At 42.9% G+C, this 24582-nt stretch overlaps 2 protein-coding genes across 5 annotated transcripts in view; one reads left to right on the top strand and one right to left on the bottom strand.

Moving 5' to 3' along the window:
• The window catches only part of LOC110206280 (uncharacterized), a 23891-nt gene extending 20459 nt beyond the window's left edge, over positions 1–3432 (bottom strand). For 3 of the 4 annotated variants that reach the window (XM_078145478.1, XM_078145477.1, XM_078145476.1), the window contains exons 1-2: positions 2851–3432; positions 1871–2259 (exon numbers count right to left, since the gene is read on the bottom strand). In XM_078145478.1, coding sequence (XP_078001604.1) covers positions 3124–3432 — 309 coding nt within the window. In that variant the 3' untranslated portion in view covers positions 1871–2259; positions 2851–3123. The other variant, XR_013482481.1, reaches the window with a different exon arrangement.
• Positions 3431–23905, top strand: KHDRBS1 (KH RNA binding domain containing, signal transduction associated 1). The gene is given in 10 exon segments (XM_020983539.2): positions 3431–3449; positions 3452–3832; positions 11375–11499; positions 13057–13173; positions 15384–15530; positions 17437–17570; positions 18703–18904; positions 19231–19298; positions 19658–19716; positions 22489–23905. Coding segments are annotated over 10 exon segments (1350 nt in total). The 3' UTR covers positions 22587–23905.
• Positions 23906–24582: the final 677 nt, after the last annotated feature.

Raw genomic sequence — 24582 nt, forward strand, 5'->3', positions numbered from 1 at the left:
GACGAAACAGGAAAATGATAAATGTTGGAGAAGATGTGGGAAAATTGGAATACTAATGCATTGTTGATGGAGTTGTGAAATGATCCAACCATTTTGGAGAACAATTTGGAACCATGCCCAAAGGGCTATAAAAATGTGCATACCCTTTGATCCAGCAATAGCACTTCTAGGGCTATATCCCAAAGAGATCATACAAATGGGAAAAGGACCCACATGTACAAAAATATTTATAGCAGCTCTTTTTATATGGTGGCAAAGAATTGGAAATTGAGAGGATGCCCATCAATTGGGGAATGGCTGAGCAAGTTGTGGTATATAAATGTAATGGAATACTATTGTGCTATAAGAAATAAATGAACACGCTGACTTCAGAAAAACCTGGAAAGACTTGTATTGGTCTGATGCTGAGTGAAGTGAGCAGAACCAAGAGAAGTTTGTACACAATAACAGCCACATTGTGCGAAGACTAATATTGATAAACTTAACCCTTCTCAGCATTACAAGGATCTAAGACATCTCCAAAGGCTTCGTGATGGAAAATGCTATCCACATCCAAAGAAAGAACTATGGAAGTTGAATCGCTATCTTTTTTTTTCTCTTCTGTCGAGTTTTGTTTCCTCTTTCTGATGGTTCCTCCTATTGGTTTTAATTTTTACTTACAACTTCACTAATGTGAAAATATGTTTAATAGGAATGTAAATGTATAGCTTATATCAGATTGTGCACCGTCTTGGGCAGGGAGGTAGGGAGGGAGGGGGAGAAAAATTTTAAACTCAAAAGCATATGGAAGTGATTGTTGATAAATCAAAATAAATTAATAAAATTAAAAAATTAAAAAAGAGACATAAAAAGGTAAATGGGACAGAAAGATACAATATGTTGTTAATGAGGGCAAACTGTTTATATTCGGACAAGGGAAGATGCCACTTGTAACTTATTTTTTTTTTAGGCAATTGGGGTTAAGTGACTTGCCCAAGGTCACATAGCTAGTAAGTCTCAAGTGTTTGGTCAAAGTCGGATATGAACTCAGGTCCTCCTGACTTCAGGGCCAGTGCTCTATCCACTGCGCCACCTAGCTGCCTTTAGTTCTAATCCTTACTTACAACATCACTAATGTGAAAATATGTTTAATAGGAATGTATATGTATAGCCTATATTAGATTGTGTGCCGTCTTGGGGAGGGAGGTAGGGAGGGAGGGGGAGAAAAATTTAAAACTCATAAGCTTATGGAAGTGATTGTTGATAAAATAAATTAATAAAAACATTTTTTAAAAATACTCAGTGACTGGATTAAAAAAGAGATTCTGAGAAGAAACTTCCTGAAAGGGACACGAATTCTAGCACTTGTTTGTATTAAAACCCAGTTATCATTTAAAAAAAAACCACCACCAAACACTAGGCCTTATCCCATAAAATGAAATTTAATGGGAATAAAGTTATATGTTTGGGCCCCAAAAATCAACCTCACAAAAACAATTTGGAAGAAGTCTTGGTTAGACAGGCTATCAGATAGATAAGACTTTTTTCAAAAAGATTTGGGAGTTTTAGTGGATTGAAAGCTCAATAGAGTTAACAAAGTGATGATATTCCATCCAAGAACGCTTCATGTGATCTCGGGCTCCAATAAGAGAAGTACAGTGCCCAGAACTAGGGAGGCAATAGCACCTCTGTAATTGGTCTTGTCACAGCATATCTAGAGAGCTGTGTTTAGACCTGGACGCCCCATTCTAGTTAATAAATGGATATTGCTAAGTTGGACACATGCTGAGGATGTAACCACGATTGATGGAGGACCACTAAACACGAGGATCAGTTGTAGAAACTAGGGGATTTTTTAGCCTGGGAAAGAGAAGTCTGAGGATGGACTTACAGGTGAAAGCCACTTTAAAGGTTATTTAGTCCGTAGCTGAGGATACCCTTGACGGGCGATTTGTCTAAGTTCTTAAGAGCAAAGTCCAGATTCAAAATCAGGTCCATGGATTCCAAATTCAGGCCTCTTAGTATCTGTTCAATTGAATGTACACATAATAGACGCCAAGCATGCTTTTAATGGTACTTGCTTCTCCCCCACCCCCGTGTTGCCACTCCCCAAATACTGCAAAGTCTGTGAGCTCCAGGCAGAGGATGACTACAGCTTTCCTTCAGAAAGTCCCTTGTCTAGCAGTTGGAGGCCACCTCTGCCGCTGCTCCGTAGGCCTTAGGACCTCCTTGTTATTCACCGGGTTGGGTTAAAGCTGGAGTGATGGTTTGGGGGGTTACCTGTAATTCGAGGCAGATGAAGTAGGAAAAATAATCCCAGTGGTTCCCCTGGCTTCACCACCACCTCTAGGAAAGCCCCTTTCTCAGGGTTCGTGCAGGAGCTGGGGGGAAGCGTTTGCCCCTGCTCACTTCCGTCTCCTGGTTCTTCTTTCAAGTCTCATCCAAAATCTCACTTTCTACAAGAAGTCCCTTCCCTTTTGTTAGTCCTTATTTGTCCTGTGCCTATCTCGTTTGTCCTACTTGTTTGCATGCGGTCTCCCTCGTTACACTGTGAGCTCCTTGAGGGCAAAGACTGGGTTTTCGCCCTTCTTTTATCACCCCCTCCCCCCAGCGCCTGCCACATAGTAGGCACTTAATGGTCATTTATTAACTTGACTTGCTGAGCCTGAGCCAGAGCAGCCAGCTAGGTCTCCGGCCAGCTAGCCTAGGCTGGAAAGGAGCCGGTGCAGAGTTAGTTTCGTCCCCGTCACCTTCTCCCAAAGCCTCACTCCTTACTCCATCCCTCCTCTCCCTTTCAACTTCCTCCCTTAACCTCTTCCCCTCCCCCATACTCCCCCGCAGGGCCTTAATTTCCCCCTCTTCTTTAGGCACCTCTCTATCTTCCACAATCCCTTCCCTCAGGGACTGTTAGAAAGGGGCGGGGCTCCAAACTGAAGAGAATCAAACTCTCCCCGAGCCCGCGGGGCAGCGTTCAGACAAAGACATTCCACAGCCCCCGCCCCAGCCCGCTGCCCGCCCGCAGGGGGTGGAGACACGTGGCCGCACTACAACCTGGTCACGTGTTACAGGGAGCTAGCGCGTGCGTACTGGCCTTAGGCAGCCTCCGCGAGCCCTCCTCCTCCGCTGGCTAGTCTGTGGAGGCCGTCAACGTGAGGGGCTGGAACTTAACAAGGTGCGCGCCGGAGGTGGTGCGCAAGCGCCGTGGCAGAGACGGGGACTTTGTTCTCGGCTCCGGGAGCAGGGCGGCGCCGGTGGCGGGCCGCGCGTGCGCATTCGCACACTTCCGGTGATCTCTTTCGCTCTCTCTTCGGGTAGCTCTGTCGTTGGGTCGCTCTGGTCCGCTCCGGCCGCCTTCGCGTCCGTTCTCCCGCCTCCGTCAAACCGCTGCCGTTGCGCGGGCCTCCGCCGCCGCGCTCCGTCCCTCAGCCGCCCTCCCGCCCGCTCCGCACTCATGCAGCGCCGGGACGACCCGTCGCGCGGCTGTGCCGGCCCCTGGGCCGCGGCGGCGCCGTGGATCCCTCAGGCGCCCACCCGCCGCCGCGCCAGGCGCAGTCCCGGCAGCCGCTGCCCTCTCACCGGCCCCGGGGCGGCGGCGGAGGCCCTCGGGGCGGCGGCGGAGGCTCTCGGGCCGCGCCAGCCACGCAGCCGCCGCCGCTGCTGCCGCCCTCGGCCACTGGCGGGGGCCCCGAAGTGGGCGGGGGCGGCCCGGCGCCGGCCCCGACCCCGCTGCTGCCGCCCTCCGCCACGGCCGCCGCCAAGATGGAGCCTGAGAACAAATACCTGCCTGAGCTCATGGCAGAGAAGGACTCCCTCGACCCATCTTTCACCCACGCCATGCAGCTGCTGGCCGCAGGTGAGCCGGCGAACCGGGAGGGGGCCCGGGCCCAAGCCGGGGAGGGAGGTTTGGTGGCCGCCTGGCTTCCCGCGGCTGTAACGGAAGGGGCCCGAGTGGCCACCGCGGAGAGACCTGCGAACCCCCGTGGGAGGGCTGGCCCTGGGGAAACGTCACCATTAGGTCACAGTTCTGAAAAGGGAAGGCGAGACCTCAGTTTCGCCGTCTGTTAAACTAGCGGTGGTGGGGGACAAGATGCCTGAGGGCCTCAGTTTCCCCGTCACTAAAATGAGGGGCGGGGCGAAGAAAGTCCCTTTTTAGCCCCGGGGTCCTGCCTTTGTGCCACTAAGAGGATCTCCGGTCGCAGCCGGTGCCCAGCGCCTCGAAGGCGCTAACTCGGTGTCTTTTGACTGACTGACCGACGGCCCGAGGGTCAGCGGGCTGCCGAGCGCTCCCAAGGCGGCTGCGGCGTGTGGGCCCTGGCCCGAGGGAAAGAGGCGGTGTGAAGTGGGAGGGGCAGGGGGCGGGGCGAGGCCGGGGGCGCCTGCGGGGTGGGGCTGCTCCTGGAGCCCCGGGCCTCTGCTGCCCCTCGCGTCGGCTTTGGAGCCGGAGCCTGCCGGGGGGGGCAAGGGAGCCTGGGCTGCTTCTTTCGGCTGCGCCACCCCCCCCCCCGGTTGTTTAACGGCGTGGGATCGTCTCGTTCTCCACTCGAGAATCTGTGAACGGCGACAGCCCTGGGGGAATGGAAAGGGCGGGGAAGGGGTGCTAGGCGTTCTTTATTCCTTTTTCCTAGAGGAAACGGGATGGAGAGTAGTTGCTTACCAGCTTCTCGTTGGAAGAGCGTGTGGTCGTTGTGTGTTTTTTCTGGTTGTCTGAGAACTGATTAGAGAATGGAAATGCCAGTCTTTGTTCTGTGTATACTAAACACTGTCCTTTCTCTGATCAGCACTGTCCAATCACCTGGTAGCTCTGATTTCTCCAAATCACCACAACCCACCTGCTTTGTGTTAGCTTCTAGTTGTGGTATTCTTTTAATAAGCTTTTCTTCTGATAAATAGATTTATTGAATACGTTAAAATCCTGAACTTTCAGGGCTGGGAACATTGTTTGGCAACCTTAAGCATCGAAAGGAGACTTGGAAAAGAAGTGATTTGCCTTTCTTTGTTCTCTTATCTTGAAATCGCTCCCGACTTTAAAAAAAAGAAAGAAAGAAATTGTCGGCATCCAAATCAGTCAAGTTTATATCTCATTTGACGTAATGAGACATTTTTAGCTCTAATGTTGTGTTTAGCGTTGCCCACAGTTAATTCTGGGTTGTGTGGTGTAATTCAGTTCTTTTGGAAACCTGCATGGGAAGGGGGGTGTTCACTTTTTAGATTGAGGTTTGCTGTGTTAAGTGACTTAAGTGTCGCATTGGTTTAGTGTGGTGGCACCAAAGTGACATGCATTGCTTTTAACTAAGCACCCTCTTTTTTGATAGATTTTTTTGAAAATTACTGGAAGTGATGTTTAAAACTGACCTGTTTTCAAAGAAACAATGATTTTTCTGAAAGATGGATCTAATTATTTGTCTTTATATTGCCATTGAGTAGCCTCTCGTTTGCTTTTTAACTGCGTAGTGGTTTCTGTTAGCATTTCTCATCAGATGCTAAATAGTCTGGGAACTTACATTTCCAAAAGTATCTAAAAACAGATCTAGATGAAATTCATCAAAAACGGCATATATAGTACTTTTTTTATGTATTTATAGTAATGGCTCTGTGTTTAGAACTATAACCCCACACATAACTCCTCAGTTTGTAGGACCAAACAGGGTAAGAAATCATAAGGTTGCCAGGTCTTTCTGCCCCTTTATGACTATCCCAAGTTCTCAGTAGATAAATCTATGTAACATGAATTTTAAATGAAAGGTTTCTAGGAGTAACCACCTGAATGTATTAATCCTCAAATGCTTGCGTTTTTCCCTCTCTTTTAGGTTTACCTTTTGTTTCCTTCCAAGAGAAACTTTAGGAAAACGTTTTCATTTGTTAAGTTTTGGTTTTTCCTTTAGTTAATTTTACTGAGCTGGTAAAGTGTAACAACCTAGATTCTTAATCTTTTTCATATCCTGGACCCTTAGGCCATCTTGTGTAGCCTCTGTACTCTTTAGAATAATGCTTTTAAATGCATAAAGTAAAATACTGAAAGAGTACCAAAGAAACCAATTATATCGAAATACTATTCTCAAGAATATTTTTAAGAAACAATTGCATGCATCCCACATTAAGAACCCCTAATATAGGGATTGGATTAGAGAAATATCATTGTTAGGAAAATCATTTGGTAAGGATAAATGGACATTTTTGAGAGCTATATTCTAGTTCTGAGTTGGGATGCTTTTTGTTAAAATATTTATGAATGAATTGTAAAGATTCATTCAGAATTTCAAATATAAAATAAACCCCAGGAAGCACTCTAAGGCTGTATGAGTGGGCAATATAGTGGCAAATGAGTGAGTGTGTGTGTGTGTGTGTGTGTGTGTGTGAGAGAGAGAAGAGAGAGAGAGAGAGAGAGAGAGAGAGAGAGAGAGAGAGAGAGAGAGAGAGAGAGAGAGAGAGAATATACTTGTATAAGAATATATTAAGGGAAAAAATACTTCACATTCTATTTACAAGGTGAGCTGTAAGTTCTTGACAGTGACCTAAGAGAAGAATCTAGGAATGGAGTGTCATGTAGTGTGCCTTAACAGTGAAAAGATTTGGGGCAGCTAGGTGACACAGTGGATAGAGCACTGGCCCTGGAGCCAGGAGGACCTGAACTCAAATTGGTCTCAGACCAGACACTTGACACTTACTAGCTGTGTGACCCTGGGCAAGTCGCTTGACCCCATTGCCTAGCAAAAACAAACCAAAAATAAACAGTGAAAAGATTTACAAAATACTGGGTATCATCAGGAAATGATTAGAAACAAAAATGAAAACAACAAAGCCTTTCCTGACCCTTTAGAAAATAGTGGTTCATGTGTCCGCACTTGGAGTGTGTGCAGTTCTGGTCATTGAACTTCAAGGAAGACTAGAACTACTAGAAAAATGTCTAGAGGAGGACAATGGAAATGAATTAAAAGAACATTAGAAATAAAGATTTTGGACTCTTATGTGAAAAGTCCAAGGTTGAGAGGGTTATGTGCACAGAGACTGTACAATGAAGGATGTGGAAAAGGTAAACAGACTTGTTAACCAAATTGTAAAATAGAAAAAAAGTGAGAGGCACAGTGTTACTTTTATGTAACAGGACTTGTCAAATGAAGTAATACAGATTAAAAATATTAATTAAGAAGAAAGGATTGGATAAGTCCCTGAATGGTTGATTCAGAATGGTTTATAAGGGAATTAAGAGGTGTTTGTAGTCCACCTTAACCATGTTTCATTTAATGTTGTGAAAGGCAGTCTTGCCAAAGATCCCTGGGTGTTGTTATCAGAGAATAACATGATGAATCTAATTGGCTTGGTCTCTTATGACAATCATAAATTTTTAAATTAAAGAAATACTATTGATTACATCAGAATTAAGGCAACTCTGTAAATAAGTGTGTGGCCATTGCATATATTTTTAACCTCTCCCATTTTTAAATATTTTTCTTTCATTCTTAGCTTGCATCTTAATAAATATGACAGCTTCTGCAGACTGAAGTAGGATGTTAATAGGGTGGGAGGCAGAGCTGGGTATGTTTAACTTTTCATTTAAAATTGCTTTTTAATTGGCTTGCAACCTACTTTTGAGTTCTGGGACTGTCACTTTGCATGACTGCCTATGATTCTTAAGCTTCTGTTTTGGCATTTACATTCCAGTATAAGCAAGACATTCTATTTTATCTTGACTTGAAAGTACTAACTTTCTGACTTTAGTACCAAGCTAGTGAGAAAGCTGACCTTGTCATCTTTGAGTGCAAGAAATTTGAACAAATAATAACTGAGCATCTGCTGTGTGTGCTATGGGGAGTATCGACTACTATATGCTTTCTACAAGAAGTTTATCAAGTAGAAGAAAGGAGGCATAACAGATATGTAAAGTTAAGCAACAGAAATTGTAATCAGCAGTTCAAAATAACAACAGAAGAAATTCTGGCTTGTTTTTGGAGATCTGTGATTTCATTGGTATAGAGAACTCCCTTTACTAATGCAGTCCAGTACCAGCCTTTGCAACTTATATATAGCCTTAGTTGCTTAGGGGAGTTAAGTGACTTACCCTGGGTTATCCAGCCAATGTATGTCAGACAGGACTTGAACCTAGGGGTCTTCCTAACTCAGAGACATGCTCTTTGACTACTTTGCCAGCCTAATTCTTGTCAACAGAAGGGTTGTAATTGTAAGTAAAACATTCTTGGAAAATATTTCACTGGACAGAGCCAGTGACCTAAACTTTTATGGAATTTTCCAGAAGTTGTGTAGTAGGCATTCTGAAGAGGGAAAGAGTATTTTACTTTAGATTGGGGGTAATCAGGAAAAGTTTAAATAGAAATAGGGTTTGACTTTGAAGAATTGGATAGGTGGAGGAGGCAGGGCAGAGTATCGTAGACTCAGGTGATAGGAGGTATGAGAAAAAGCCAAGTTCCAAGGGTTCTGCTGTGATTCTGTGGTCACAAGGTACAATGTTGGTGGAGTAATGCATTTTTTCTTATTTTTTTATCCATAGCATGTTTTTGTCATCACTTACACTTATGAATATATCCCTCCCCTTCTAACGAAGCCATCTCTTGTAACAAAGGCAGGAAAGCAAAACTATTCAGTGAATCAATTGTCTGGCATCTATACAATATTTCCAGCGTTGCAAAGTGAGGCATTTTCTCAGTAATTCATTCTTGGGTTTCTTGTGGTAGCAACATAGAAAATCATACCTCATACATAACTATTTTGCTCTAAGAAATGATAGGTTGCCTCTCAATTTATACCTCCACTGAATTTCCTTTGGTCCACGAAAGCAGAGTCAGTTAGAAATTGCTTCAAGAGACAATATATAGGGGCAGGTAGGTGGTGCAGTGGATAGGGCACTGGCCCTGGATTCAGGACAACCTGAGTTCAAATTAGGCCTCAGACACATAACACTTACTAGCTGTGTGACCCTGGGCGAGTCACTTAACCCCATTGCCTAGCTAAAAAAAAAAGAGAGAGAGAGAGAGAGAGACAATATGTAAAGCACATTTGCCATGGAGAAAGTCATTCTTAGTTGTAATTGGCTAATCCTTTCCTTAGGTATTTATCACACTACTATTACCCATTCCATCTTGAAGGAAAGCTGTGTCAAGAAGAGAGTCCTAGATTCAGGTGGAGATTCTCATCGGGGGAAGGGGAACTATCTGGGGAATTATCCAATCAAATTGACTATCTTCCTTCCTGAAAATCCAATGGATTGATAATCCCATAATTCCCTTCTTTCTGTCAAATTCAAATTTCTCATTTAAATTGAAGCTTTTTTCTTCTGCTCTTCCATATCTAGAGAACAATAGATGAAATGTCCTTTTCATAAAAGCCCTTAATATAGGTTAATAGGGAGCAGATCACCTTTTAATTTTCTGTTCTATAGGTTAAACAGCTCCTAGTTGCTTAAACTTGCTGTCTTTTGAGATCTGTTTTCCATCCTTTTAATCATCTTTTTCTCTGAAGTCTCTCCCATTTCTCCACAACCATTCTAAAAATTAGTAACCAAAACTAGTCATGATAACTCTAAAGTATACTGATGCAGAATATAGGACTCTTTTTTTTTTTTTTGGTACTGGGGTGAATTAGAAAGGTAAATGCAATCGCCTTCCTAGGTTCAAACCCTGTAATTCAACCAGCCTAGAAACAGTCAAAATTTATTGGTTGGGAGTTTTTGCCTCATTTTTTGTCAGTGTTTCTGCTTGAGGCCCCCTTGTTGAATCTTCTGGTAGGTGTTTTGATGAGCTGTGAAGGAACCAGAGAGCAACAGTTGAGGAAAGGGCATGGAGTGAGGTGAAGATCAACTGTTTAGCATTCTTACAAGTTTATACATTCTATATATTTAAAGCTGCAATTATAGTGACGATGAGAAGGGCCCCCTACAGCTCCTGAAGCTGGGGGCATCAGCATTTAGTGGGGGATTCTAAATGTGAGGTTTGTACAGTATTGTGGTGGGAGGGAAATGATACATGGGAACAAGCTTTTTTTAAATGGTACTTAAGTTGGTGGTAAGCTGCCTGTGAGCATCTAGTGATTACAATAGAAATTGAATGAAGAATAGTTTCATGTGAAAAGTAAGGGACCGTTCTTCTTAGAGGTACTCAGACATAGATGATTTGAGTTTGAATGGCTCTGAGTATCCTGTCCTGTATTAATGGAAGAAAAGGTCCGATGTGATTAGCATCCAGGAACAAGCAAAGCACATTTGGCTCACTATAAAGTTTTTGGAGATGCTGCTTTGGTATAAAAGAGAGGCTTCAAGTACTGATGCCTCATGGAGGTATATTTTTGGAAGAAGATCGGAAACTTAGAGTAGAATTAACTTTTTCCTTCCTGGTCACTGAACAGAATTGTACTTCTAGTCACAATTGGTTTCCACTTGATTAAATGGTGGTTATAAAACTGCTAAATGCAGGGATTTATAAATGGTGATGGGAAACTTGGTGCTTAATAAAGAAAGAAAGGTAATGATAATTTTTTGGTGAGAGTTGGATTCAAACCTATGTTTTTCATAAGTACTTGGGGCTACTTGTGTGGAGACTCCTTCCACAGATTGGCATCTCTAATTTTTGGTCATGCCATGCTGGTGTGTGTGAGGTTTGGAACTCGAACAGTGCTCGTTGTCAGCCACGTAAGAGATTGGGTAAAGCAGTCCTTAGATAAAGCAATGAGTGTTCCCTCTGTGGGAGGCCCTGTGCTAACTGGGGAGGCTGCTGGCCTCCGTGAGTGAATAAATGAGGAGATTGAGAGTGCCTCTTGGGCTGTCCTTAACCATTTTACTGTTTAAGCTGTTACTCTTAAATAATGACTGGCAGCTTTGTGCAAAAAGCCCTTTCTGATGAGGTCTAAAATAACCATCTTAACCAATTTAACTGAAATGTTGAGAAACTTTTTTCTCTTTGGGTATTTAGTTTGGATTAGATGGCAACAGGAGGTTGTCTTTGGAGGGTAGAGGGGGTGGTACTAAACAGTCTTATGGAGAACAGATTTAAGTCTGTTTAGTCTTCATTGGAAATTTTAAACTTCATTAACTTCCCCAGATGGTTAAAGGAGTGAGTCATTGAGAAGCAGAAAGTTTGTATTTAGAGAATTGATTTGTTTCTCTAATCATATCAACCACATGTGAATTCTGACATCAAATACAGAATTCTCTCCCTCTTTTCTGGAGGATCAGTATCTCCTGGGAAATTTCATTAGAGACTTTTTTCTGCTAGGGAGGATACCGAGCAGGACTGTCTCTATTTCTGATTGAGCTGTTGGTGTAAGTGCTTTCAACAAGTACATTGCTTTCAGCTCTTTGATTCTCTTCACACCGGATTCAAAGTCATAGCTCTGAAGAGACTGAGGGAATTTTCCTTTCAAAAATAAAATGACTGTTCATTCTATTTAGAAATCGAGAAGATTCAGAAAGGTGAATCAAAGAAAGATGATGAGGAGAACTACCTGGATTTGTTTTCTCACAGGAACATGAAACTGAAGGAACGAGTCCTAATACCAGTAAAACAGTATCCCAAGGTAAGGCAGAGGGGTCATCCAGTCACTAAACGGGTAATTATTTTGGTGGGATTGTTTCATGATAGTCAAGAAGCTTGTTTTAGCACTAAAGTAGTTTTATTGAAACTTAGAATATTTGGTACTTCATTTCTTGGCATTTCTGAGATAGTGAAGAAGGGAGGTGGTGTCATGTTTTTTATTTGTTATTAGGGAATTATTTCTTTTTTGTCTTTGAGTTCTAACTGTAAAAATAAACTGACACTGAAGAACTAGAACTGTTCATCATCAAAAGACTTGCCTTTGTTAAGGCTAAATTAGTTATTAAGGCTTAAGTAAGCTAAGTATTACTTTAGCCTGAATCCAAAGCAAAATCAAGTTAACTCTTCTGAAAAGGGCATTTCAAAAATGCTTTAGTTTCTTTTCTACCAAAAGGGTGTTTGTGCAGAGTACATTAGTTTTTTAAATAGGGTAATAGTTTGTGATTGAGTATAATTCTTTTGTTAGCTACTAATTCCATCAAATATATAACTTTAAATAGAATACCACTACTGAAATTCTAATCTGATGCTTCATTGTGACATGGCACTGACCTTAGGTTCTCAAAAACTATGTTAGGGGAATGGAAGCTCTGGGAAGGTCATCTCAAGCTGGGAAAGCCACTAGTGCAGGGGCCCATTGACATAAATGTGCCATGGGGTAAGGCTGAGTGACACTAGAGAGACTGGCTGAGTGGGAGGTGGGGGACCGACGAAAGAAGGCTGTAGGAAGGGCAGCTATATGCTGTCAAAAATGGGAGATCTTGAAATATCTTTTTTTCCCCTTTAAATTTATTTATTTTTAGTTTTCAGCATTTACTTCCATAAGATTTTGAGTTCTAAATTTTCTCCCCCTCCCCAAGACAGGGAGCAATTTGATAATAGGCTCTACACATACATTCATATTAAATATCTTTTCACATTAGTCATGTTGTAAAGAATTAGAAACAAAGGGGAAAACCATGAGAAAGAAGAAACAAAAAAAAGAGAGAGCAAATATGCTTCAATCTGTATTTGGACTCCATAGTTCTTTTTCTGGGTGTGGATAGCATTTTCCATCATGAGTCTTGGATCCTCGTATTGCTAAGAAGAGTTGTTAGTCTCTTCTAGTCAAAGTTAGTCATTGTACATTGTGGCTGTTAGTGTGTACAATATTCTCCTGGTTCTGCTCACTTCACTCAGCATCAGTTCATGTCTTTCCACCTTTTTCTGAAGTCCGCCTGCTCGTCATTTCTTATAGCGCGATAGTATTCCATTACATTCATATACTACAATTTGTTCAGCCATGCCCCGATTGATGGGCTTCCTCTCAATTTCCAATTCTTTGCCACCACAAAAAGAGATGCTGTAAATATTTTTGTGCACGTGGGTCCTTTTCCCATTTTTATGGAGATCTTGAAACGCTGAAATAAGATGGGATTAAATTGGGTCCCTGTTACTGGTGGGGCCACAAACATCTGTCTTATTCTGAGAACACATAAAAAAAATTGAATTCAGACAGTAAGTAATCGCATCTAATTGTTGTTCTTTCATTCCTTGTCAGTTTAATTTTGTGGGGAAGATCCTGGGACCTCAAGGGAACACGATCAAAAGACTGCAAGAGGAAACTGGGGCCAAAATATCAGTATTAGGAAAAGGTTCGATGAGAGACAAAGCGAAGGTAAATAAGGGCAGTAGACTGAAAAAAAAAAGGCTGCAGAATTATTTGAACAGCTTGGAAACTTGTGTCTTTGGGAGTAAATATATTGAGCTCTCCTGCACAGTGTGATGTCTTCAAGAATTGGGGAGAAGCTCTTGTTGACTAAGTTTACACATTTATTGGCAGCTCTGGAAAACCACAGGGACATTTGAACTATTCCTTTTTTAACTTTGCTTCTTTCCATTACTAAACAGGACTTGGACTTGGCAGAGAGTTTCTTAGCAACAGCTCAGAAGCGCCAAAACTTGCTTAGGTTAAAACATAAGGGAGGCTGTGAAATAAGAGAAATGTCATCTCTTTCTTGAAAATCAAAAAAGTAGGAACTAACAGCAGCCTAGTCAGTGCTTTTGTTTGTTTTTCTTGTGTGTGCTTAAAAATCATGTAAGGGTGGCCAGTTAGGATAACATGCTGTTACGACTGAAAGATGTTTGAAAGAAATGAACCTCTTCCATTATAAGGATTGGGAAACTTTGTTCTTTTATGGACTTGCTTCTTTCCTGTGTTAATTTGAGAATTTCTTTTTGTTTTTGTTATTTTGTTTGGTTTGTGTTTTGTTTTTTGTTGTTTTTGGTTTTTGCTAAGCAGTGAGGTTAAGTGACTTGCCCAGGGTCACACAGCTAGTAAGTGTCAAGTGTCTGAGGTCACATTTGAACTCAGGTCCTCCTGACTACAGGGCTGGTATTCTATCCACTGCCCACCTAGCTGTCCCCTGTTTTTGTTGTTTTGAACTTGACAAACAGCAAGTTCCCCCTCAATTCCCACCCCCCATCCCCCAAGGAAAAAACCAAAAAACCCTAGGCCCTAACTTATCTTCCTGCAGAACAGATCCACACATTGGGCGTGATGTTTTGTGCCTTTCTTCAAGAGGCTGGGAAACATATTTTGTGTCCTTGGTCCTCTGGAGTTGTGATTGTTTAGGTCATTGCATTGATCTGAGTTTTTAATTTATTCAGAGCTGTTTTTCTTAACAATGAAATATTAAGTCATTGTATAAATTGTTCTCCTGGTTCGGCTCACTTAACTCTGCATCACTTGAGATATATCTGCCCACATTTCTTTGAATTTATCTCAAATGCAACTACTTCTTAATGATGGAGAAGGTATAATAGTACAGTAGAAAGAAATTAGATTTGGAGTCATAAGACTTGTGTTAGAATCACAGCTCTTTTTTTACTCTGGGATCTTGGGCAAGACTCTTCTCAGTGAGCCTCAGTCTCCTCCTCTGTACAATATGGGGACATTGCCCCAGATGATCTCCAAAAGCCCATTCAGAATCTTAATGCTTCATCCCCTTTAAAAGAAAAAAAAAGAAACCAAACAAAAAATAGTTCAAACCCCATAAATCTCCAGGGGCAGAGCTAGGAGTGATTAGTTCTCAGCTAGAATTAAAACAGATGCTCTTTTTCCTTGCAAAGACTGTAACTTATCTTTTTCTTAATGTCCAATCAATATATGATTAGTGATAAGGTTCGTGACAGTGCTGTGATTACTGTTAAGTGCAAATGTGACATAGTACAGTGAGCACTGAATTTGGAGCAGGAGAGCTGGGTTCCAATACAGAGTGCCTATAGGATAGTAAGCAGAATTGTCCCCTGTGCCCTACCAGGCCTTGCTGGTCTGCAAAATGACTGGGCTGGATAATCTCTAGAGGAACCTTACTATCTATGAATGTTCAGTCTCTTTAACTGCTCTATTTTAGGGCATAAGATGTTAATGTGAAATTATTCATGGAAGCTGATTTTAGTTTCCTCTTCACGTGGTCAGGTTTTTTCTCTGAATGTTTCCTTTTCATCTTCTTTCCCCAGTGCCTCATAGTAGGGAGGTGACCCCCAAGTTCCTAAAGGTTATGCCAGAAGAACTCATGGGTTTTGGAGGTCCTGCCAGGTTAGACAGGATCCACCTGTGAACCCGGGTTTGTGTGCTTTGAGAACAGTCTGATTGTATTAGAGGAGAGGCTTAGCACCCAGGTTTGGGTACTAGCTAACAGATGTTTTTGGCCAAAGCAGTTCATGAGGACATTTAAATAAAGTATTCCATCCTGCCTTGTTGGAAGGAATGATGAAATCAAAGATCCTTGAAACATCAGCCAGTAGTTTTTCTGAGTACCAATGACTTTTAGGTTGCAGAAATGCTGTCTGTACACATATGTACCACTCTTTCCATCCCCTCAGGAGGAAGAGCTACGCAAAGGAGGAGACCCTAAGTATGCCCACTTAAACATGGACCTACATGTGTTCATTGAAGTCTTTGGTCCCCCCTGTGAGGCTTATGCCCTTATGGCTCATGCTATGGAAGAAGTCAAGAAGTTCCTTGTGCCGGTAAGTCCTACCCCTGAGAGTCACAGGGCCTTAGAAGACAGGGGGCTGTGGTGCCTGCCATAGTGCTGAGGGAACGTATTTAGAGCCATGGTCGAAGAGAAGGGCTTCAGTGTGGCTCTCTGCTCCTGTGGGGGAAATTTCTGCACCAGGACAGGCTTTACTATACAGGCCAATCCCTTCTCTTTCACTAGGATGTAGTAGAAAAGAGTGGCTCATATTTCAACCAAGCTTATCACTGATGCTACACTATAGATTTTACATAAGTCTGTCACTATAGCCCTTTGGCAGTCCATTGAAAGATGCAGAACATCCAGTAAAACCTGCCTCGTTTCATGTGGATATACCCATTTACTTTAAAATGGAGTCCATTCAAGGAGTAAGCCAAAAATGTCTGGGCTCTGCTTATAATATTACTACTATTGCTGGGAAAAGAATTCCTTTAGGTTCTAGTTCCCTTTTTGCTGCTAACAAGATGTGTTGTCCTGCATAAGTCTCTTCATCTCTTTCCATTTGCCTCACCTGTAAAATGGGGTAATAGCACCTTTCCTGTCTGAAGACAGAGGATTGGATCTCTAGAGGACCTCTTTAGTTCTTTGTGTTTTGGGGGGTTTTTTTGTTTGTTTGTTTTTTGGGCAGTGGGGATTAAGTGACTTGCCCAGGGTCACACAGCTAGTAAGTATTATGTGACTGAGGCCAGATTTAAACTCAGGTCCTTCTGAATCCAAGGTCAGTGCTCTATCCACTGCACCACCTATCTGCTCCTTGGACGTCTTTAGTTCTTAAAAGGTGTAATAAGGGTTAGGAAATTTATTAGACTTTTCAGCTGCAAAATATTAAACTTAGGAAAGGTGAAGAGGGGAGGGTAACGAACTGGAGGATTTTAGCATGGTAGAAGGAGAATTTTAATCTATTAGTACCCTTAATTCAAAGCATTCTAGGTTTTCAGATAGCCAGTCTATCCCACAAATGCAGTGAGTTTCCATTAGTAATTTTCATAAGAAATGTCCAGTTTAAAGGTAATGTTTTTTACGTGAGATACTTTGTTAAAGCATCTTGCGGTAGCTGTATATCCAGCTGCGGTTGCTGGATAGAACTGTGGATAGTAGATGCATGTTCCCTTGCATCTACTATTCCCTTGTTTTTCTCTCTAGCCCCCTTTTCAGCAGAGGTAAATTAAGAAACTTAGCATATAATTGGGCTTTGGAGAGACCTGCCTGGCGGAGGAATCTCAATTACTTTTTGTTACAGTGGCAGCCTGGAGAAATCTTAGCACCCAGGCTGGCACTGCTGACTTCATTCCCCTGTGTGTGGTGGATAGGGGAGTGGGGACAGTCCTTATACCCCTCCCAAAAAAAAAAAGGCTTTTTTTTTTCCAGTTACTAGAATATTCTGTTCACATTCCTAAAGGACTGTCTACTTGGGAGGTATAAAAATGCATGAAGCACAAAGAATGAATGGTTCTGTTCAGGAGAAATGTGTGAAAAGACAGCTTGGAGTTTGGATTGGCAAATAGCATTTAATGCTTTTCTGGCTCAGAGCCAGTTCTCTCTCACGGAGAAGAGGGAGCCATTTGGGCATCTTTCCCTCTGGAAACATTTAACTGTATCTGGGAATAAACAGTTCTAAATTCTAGGCTAGTCTGGCCTCTGCAGCTGTAGCTATTATGAGTGTGTTGGAGGGGAAGGGTAGAGTAGAAGATTAGTGCCTTTCCAGCTTTGTTGAGGTTTGTGGGCACTTTTGCGGAAAGAGCATGCATTCATTTTTGCTTTGGTAGGGAATTGGTGTCAGTGACAGATGTCATGGTTTGAGGTAGGATTTTAGAGATGTTACCAGCTCTTAAGACTTTGGACCTCTGACATCTCCTAGTAGAAGTTTGAAATGTCATATCTTTTCCTTTTCTTTTTAGGATATGATGGATGATATCTGCCAGGAACAGTTTCTTGAATTATCTTATCTGAATGGTGTGCCTGAGCCTAATCGTGGGCGTGGGGTACCAGTAAGAGGAAGGGGAGCAGCTCCTCCACCTCCACCTGTTCCCAGGTAATTGTTAAGAAGGTAAATATTAGGGAGAAAAGCCTTAAGTGGGAGGTGAGCTCTGCTGCTGCTAACGAGGGGTGTCCTGCCAGCACCAAACTTGTCTTTTTGTGGCACTCCTCAGGCTGCCCTTTGGGTGTCTGGGGCATCTGGAGTATTGTGTTCACATCTGGAGTATTGTGTCCGGTTCTAGGTGCCACATTTTAAGAGGGACATTGAAAAGCTGGAGTGTGTCCAGAGGAGGGCGACCAGGATGGTGAGGGGACTCGAAACCATTATCATATGAGGAATGGTTGGAGGAGCTGGGGATGTTTACTCAGGCACAGAGAAGCTTTAGAGGGGACATGAGAATTGTCAGAGGGAGCAGACTTGTCATTTGTGGCTCCAGAGGGTAGACATAGGGCCAGCTTGCCAATGTCACAGGGAGGCAGGCTTCAGTTCATTGTGAGGAAGAACTTTTTAGTAGAATTCCACACTCCTGAAATGGACTGCCTCAGGAGGAAATGAGTTTCCTATTATTGGGAGTGTTTCAGTTGTCAGAGATGCTATAGAAGGATTCCTGAATGTCCTGGGTGGGAGATAGGCAAGGTGATCTCTAAGATCCTTCCCATGCTGAGGTTCTGTTTCTGTAGAGCAGTATTGGGGACCTGGTAGGTGGGGTGAATTGAGGTGATCAGGCATTAATCCTGCAGGAACCTTCGTGGGAAGAATCTGAAGTTCTCTGTTGCCCCTGCAATTCTGACAGGCCCCAGCCTTTGTGGCAGGCCGTTTTGTCTGTCCTCAGACTTGGTCCAGATGTGCTCAGGTTAGGACACTTGCCTAATGGTTTGTGGGGTTTTGAATGCAGGTCCTTCCTCGAGCGCAAATGTCTACACTATGTTCCTTCAAATAAAAAGCCGTTCATCATAATGGGCTTTCAGTCCAATGAAGCTGTCAGATTTCAGGGCAATGGCAGAAGGCCAAATATGAGACTGGCAAACACAAGCTTGAGCGCTAGGGTGGCCTCTTTTGTAAAAGGCCCCATTAAAAGCCACACGGAGCCTGTTCTAACTGGGCCGTCGTCTAGCCAAGTAATGTATTTTGGATGCTTATGTATAACCTCCTCCATGGGATACTGACTCTCTTTTCTTCTCTGCAGGGGCCGTGGTGTTGGACCTCCCCGGGGGGCCCTGGTCCGTGGTGCTCCGGTGAGAGGGGCCATCACTAGAGGTGCCAGTGTGGCCCGTGGGGTGCCTCCCCCTCCAGCAGTAAGGGGAGCCCCTACTCCAAGAGCCCGAGCCACAGGCATCCAGAGAATACCTCTTCCTCCACCCCCAGCACCAGAGACTTACGAAGACTATGTAAGAAACTTAAACAATGTGTCCCTCCCAGATAAATGGAGGGCCGGTTAAGTGTTGGCATAGATGCTGGAGTGCTAGAGGAGCTCTGGCTGGGGAGCAAGGATCATGCAGGCAGACCTGGAACCATTCAGTGACAGTTAGCCTTGGGATGCGGACAGTTGGCCCAGCTCTAGTAGCAGGTGTCTGCACTTTGTCTTCATTGCTGATATTTCTCCTCCTTGGGCTTTTTCCCATCCTGGGTAGGATGACGCTCATCTGTTCCCCTTAGGATAAATGCCTTGCCGTACTTCCTCCAGTCTGACTTGAGATTTCTGTATCTCTTGTAGGGATATGATGATACCTATGCCGAGCAAAGTTATGAAGGATACGAAGGCTATTATAGCCAGGGCCAAGGGTAAGTGAGTAATTCTCCAAGTGCTTCTTAGGCTCAGAGGGAAAGGAAATCGAACCACTGGGAACACTGTTGAGTGATGAAACTAAAAACCACACTGACTTCCTCATTTCTCACCACAGAGGTGCATGTGGTATCTTCTGATTGTTGCCAGTGTTTCTCATCCATAGTAGGAGGTGACAGGAATCATTAGGTTTAGTGACCAGAAGGTTCATTTTTTTAATTATCATTGTAAAATAATTATTTGCATAGAACTTCAGAGTTGTTTCTGCCTAGGACCTTGACTATCCACTTGTAGAAAAGGGATCTGAAGTGCCAGTGTTCCCTTGTTGCCTTACTTATTGCTTGACTTCATCTTACAGGGACTCGGAGTATTACGACTATGGACATGGAGAGGCACAAGATTCTTATGAAGCTTATGGTATGTCCTAGATATAGTGGGGGCTGAATGACCTCTGCTCTGTGTTGGCTGTTGCTGGCTGGGCCCCAGGGATTGAAGGCCGGGTGGTTAACTCGCCATGTGGACACATTTGAGAGCCCATCGGACTGTCTTGAGGGCTTAACCTGGAAGCCAGATAGAGCATGATCACTAGGTTATCCATGCAGACGATAGTAGAGGTAATCTGTTAAGAGTCGGTCTTGGGATTTGGAGGAGAGGGGAAAGAAAGGACATACAGTGTTATAAAGAAGATGGCAAGTGCACCTAATTTTTTTTTGCAGAAGTCCTTTCTATTTTAGCCTGGTGTGGCCAGAACGTTTGTGGTGGATAAACTAACAGGCCCCTTAGCTGTCTACTGGCTTCCTCTTGCAGCAGGGCATACAGGGCAGCTGCTAACAGGATAGTACAGAGGGCTTAAGGGTCTAAATTGGTTAGATTTCCAAAACCTTGCTGTCCTAGCTAGATGGGGTTACCATTGTTTCAAGTAGCCAGACCTTTCATCTGTTTTATGTCAGTGGACAGACAAGGAGAAAAATAGGACCTTGATTGAGGGAGCCCAGCTGTAATGGGGGAAGCCTGCCAAGAGGCAGTCTGCTAAATGAATGGATATGTATTTCGTAGAATTTTGGAATAGAAGAGAACAGCTTTGGTGCTGTGAAAGGAGAAGGTTTCTACTTTTTTACAGCTTAAAAAAAATGTAGAAAAACTCAGTGGGAACTAGTTTGCAGTCCCTTCTAGCTAACATTCCAGGAATCTGTGGTATTTGAAGGCTACCAGAGGTCCTAGGGAGCCATTCTTCCCACTGCAGTGGTAGCAGGCTGCTAGCCCTCTGGAAGATTGATCCTTTTTTTTTTTTAATCTCTGAGCCAACAGAAGCATTGCCTTCTCCCACCTCCATCCCCCACCACATCCCAGCCTAGGCTAAATGGGCATTTTTCCAGATTGGCCTCACTGCCCAATTAAGTTTCAGAATTAATGTGCTTTAGAGGGAGTGCTGTGTAGTGACTTCTGTTGTGGAAGTATTGCAAAGGGACCTCCTGAGGTAGATATAAGAAAGTATTTTTGGTCTACCTGAGGGAATTTCAGGGAGTCCTCAGCATGGAGCTCAGAGATCAGCAGCTTCTCTTCCTGAAACATTCAAAGGGGATTCTCAGTATCTTCCCTTCCTAACTCTTGGGTGAGTTGCCCTGAATGGCAGCATGATATGGTGGGCAAAGCTGAACATCTGCCTGCTTGTGGGAAGCCACGTTTACTAGTTTGAGAGCTAAATGAAGCTGGACAGCTGCCATCAGCAATGTTGGGTGTCTGGGATGGCCCAGCAGTTAGGAGGGCAGTGACTGTGCACTCATGTGTTTTCCTCCATTGGTGAAATAGCACAGAGAGGGATTTCTGTTTAATCAAGTTGTTTTTTTCTGCTAGATGGGACAATAAGAGGCTATGCCAGGCTGGAGAAGGCCAGGCAGCTCCATTGTACTCCCTGTGTAATACCACAGCTAAGCTGTTTATCCACTCTGATTTCCTTCGGTCTCTGCTTTCACAGAGACAGAATTAGAAACAGAAATTGTCTTGCTGTGGTCCTTGCAGACCACATCCAAAGTGTTTGGAGTGCATGTTGTGCTGGTCTTGCTGGTTGCTATTCAAAGGGACTGTAGAGATCTCCCTGTCTGTGGTGAGAGTGAGATGTGTTTGAACATTGGCTAGCTGAGGTATGTGAACGTGAGCAGGGATATGAACTTCATGGAGCAGAGATCTCTTTAGGTGCCTATGGTTGCCCATCATAGTTATCATGAATGGTGCAGCAACATCTCTTGGCTCCTGCCTGAGGGAAGGTGCTGATGACCAACCAGAACATTTAGCTTAAACACTGTCTGCCTGATCAGCAGTTCTGCTCCAGTCCCAACAGTCAGTGCCATCCTTGCTGTCAGAGTCTAATAGGGAAATAGGTTTTATATGACTACATGTGTATAACCTGTATCAAGTTGCTTGCCCTGTCAATGTGGGAGACAAGGAGGGAGGGAGAGAATTTGAAACTCAGATTTTTAAAAACGAATATTAAAAAATTGTTTTAACATGTAATTGGGGGAAAATAAAAAACTAAATAAATTTGAAGATAACTTTAAAAAATATATAGTCGGGGGTGGAAATGAGGACAAGCTGTTTCCTGCTATCCAGCCTGGCTTGTGGGAAAGAAAGGCTATCACCTTCTAACCTGGAAGAGAGAGAGGATGAGTCACCTTAGTGATGCTGCCTGCTAAGGTCCACTGAGATTTATCCCCAGATTTTAATGGCTATTTGTTAGTTCCAGGCTTGTCTGGAGTAGAGCTATTGTTCCACTTTTAGAATATGCCCCTAGCTCCCTAGCCTCTCCTCTCCTGTCTCCCCCTCTCCCCCAATGCCCAGTTCAGTAGCTGTTAGAATTTATTTATATATATATCTGTACCTGTATGCAAGATAGGATTGTTCCAGGAGCAGGTGAGTGATTATGTGGTGGCCTATAAATATCTTGTGCTTTTCTAGCCAGGAGAGTAAAGAATGGGACCCTGGCGCACATATTCCCTAGAAACTGTCCCAATGTGAGAACTTGCCTCGATTCCTTAGGAAAGTGTTTTGGAGGCATTGGGAAAAGAGTGGGAGAAGCTAAAATATTGACAATAGTACAGAGTTCCCAGGATGAGGTAAGCTTCTCCCCTCCCAAGCATTGGCAGGCTGCCCTCCAGGTTGGCTCACGAGCTGTTCTTGCTTTCCTTCCCACAGGTCAGGACGACTGGAATGGGACAAGGCCCTCCCTGAAGGCCCCTCCAGCTAGGCCAGTGAAGGGGTCATACAGAGAGCATCCATATGGACGTTATTAAAACAAACATGAGGGAAAATTATCAGTTATGAGCAAAGTTGTTACTGATTTCTTGTATCTCCCAGGATTCCTGTTGCTTTACCCACAACAGACAAGTAATTGTCTAAATGTTTTTCTTCGTGATTCCCTTCTTCTCCCCCCTTCCTCCATCCTCACCCTGCATTCTGGCTTCTGTATGTAGTATTTTAAAATTAGTTAAAATAGATTTAGGAATATCGAATTAATTTTTTTAAAGTGTGTAGATGCTTTTTCTTTCTTTGTTGTTTAAATATAAACACAACTGTACCTTTTATAATAAAAACAGAAGTTGAGTTTAAAAAAAACTGTTAGTTTCCAAAGTGACATTGCTTGCTTAAGGGTTCTGAAGTTGAGCTTTGTTAACGTTCTCTTAGGTTTGGTTTGAGGCAACCCGTAAAGTTGTAGTTGCAGATTCCCAAACTAGGCTACATTTCAAAATTCAGGGCTGTTTTTAAGACTTAAAATCATAATATTAACGATGGTAGGTGCCACCGTTTAAAAGTAAGCTCAGATGTCAAATACATTTCCTTAAAAGCATATGGCGGTTGAATCTTAAGTTTAAATTTTTAATATGAAAGATCCTCATGAATTAAATAGTCGGTGTATTTTTTTTAAGTTAATTGATTTAAAAAAAACCAACAAAAAAATTAGGTTTGTAAAATTGACTTTTTCATATGTGGGTTTTGAAATCTAGCCCCAAACATACAGTGTTGAGAGATACTTAGGGAGTAGGTTTTGAAATGGGATGGGTGGGAGGGAGACTGACAGACTGAATTTCATTTGATGCAAAGCTTTTTTTAGCTAAGAAAAAAATTTTAAATCACTGCATCTAATAAATCCAGTGTTCGAAACCAGAAAGCAAAATATTGCATATGGTTGATTGAGGTTTGCTTTCTGCAAAACCACCAATACTCCTTGGGATGCTGGGGGCTGAAAAAGTACATTTTAAAAAAACAACACTGAGCCAACCCAAATGAAGCATTCGTTCAAGTATGTCTCAACACTAGCGTTATATAAAAAGGGACACTGCAGCTGAAAAAAAAAAAGGAAAAAAAAATCCACTCTGTACATAAGCTAAAGTCCTAATTGGATTTGTACTGTCCTCCCATTTTGTTCTTGAAGATTAAATGCTACATGTGTAAGTCTGCCTAAATAGGTAGCTAAGACTTATGTCAAAATGTCTGCAGCAGTTTGTCAATAAAGTTTAGTCCTTTTTTAATCAAAGTAAATGTGATGAATTGTCATTTTTTTGTGGACAATAAAATAGTTTTCTCTCTCAAATAAACTTAAATTAACTCTAAAGTTAATGGTCTTGTTAAAATTTGAAAGCATTCTTTAAAATGGTTGGGTGGGCTGTTTTGTTTTTGTTTTTTTGTTTTTTGGGTTTTTTTTTTTAACCAAAAAAAGTCTATCTCAAGATGTTAAGTTTTAGTTTAAAAGATGACCAAAGCTTTTTCACCCCCTGGAAGTTACCAACAGCAGTTTGATTCAGTTTTTCTAGAGAGAACTGATTTTTGGGGAGGAACAGCCAAATAAGAAGGAATCTTGGAGTTGTTTCTCTGGACAGGTCTCAGGACTTAAAACCAGGTGCCATGAGGCTAGTTTTCAGCAGAGGCCCAAAGGGCTCTGGCTCTGAATGCAAGTTTCAGATATTTAGCTGAGAACTGAGGAGACAGTATGTGACAGTGGAAAGCACTCTGGATTTGGAGTCAGAAGAGACCTGGGTTGGAGTCCCAGGTCTACCATTCACTATCTCTGTGACCTTGGGCAAGTCACTCTCCATTTGGGGCCTCAGTTTCTACCTACCTCTGAAGGAGTGGACTAGATGAATTTCTGAACTCCCTTCTAGCTCTAAATAAAATTTGATTCTCTAAACTGGAAATTGTCTTGAAGCTATCTTTAGAGACATCCATAGAGAGCCCTGGTATTAAGAGAAATTTAAGGGGCTTCCTCCCAAGCCCCTGGGGACCTAAGATAAT

The sequence above is a fragment of the Phascolarctos cinereus genome, unplaced genomic scaffold (assembly GCF_003287225.1).
Source record: "Phascolarctos cinereus isolate Bilbo 61053 unplaced genomic scaffold, phaCin_HiC Scaffold_726;HRSCAF=1367, whole genome shotgun sequence".
NCBI classification, from domain to species: Eukaryota; Metazoa; Chordata; class Mammalia; order Diprotodontia; family Phascolarctidae; genus Phascolarctos; species Phascolarctos cinereus.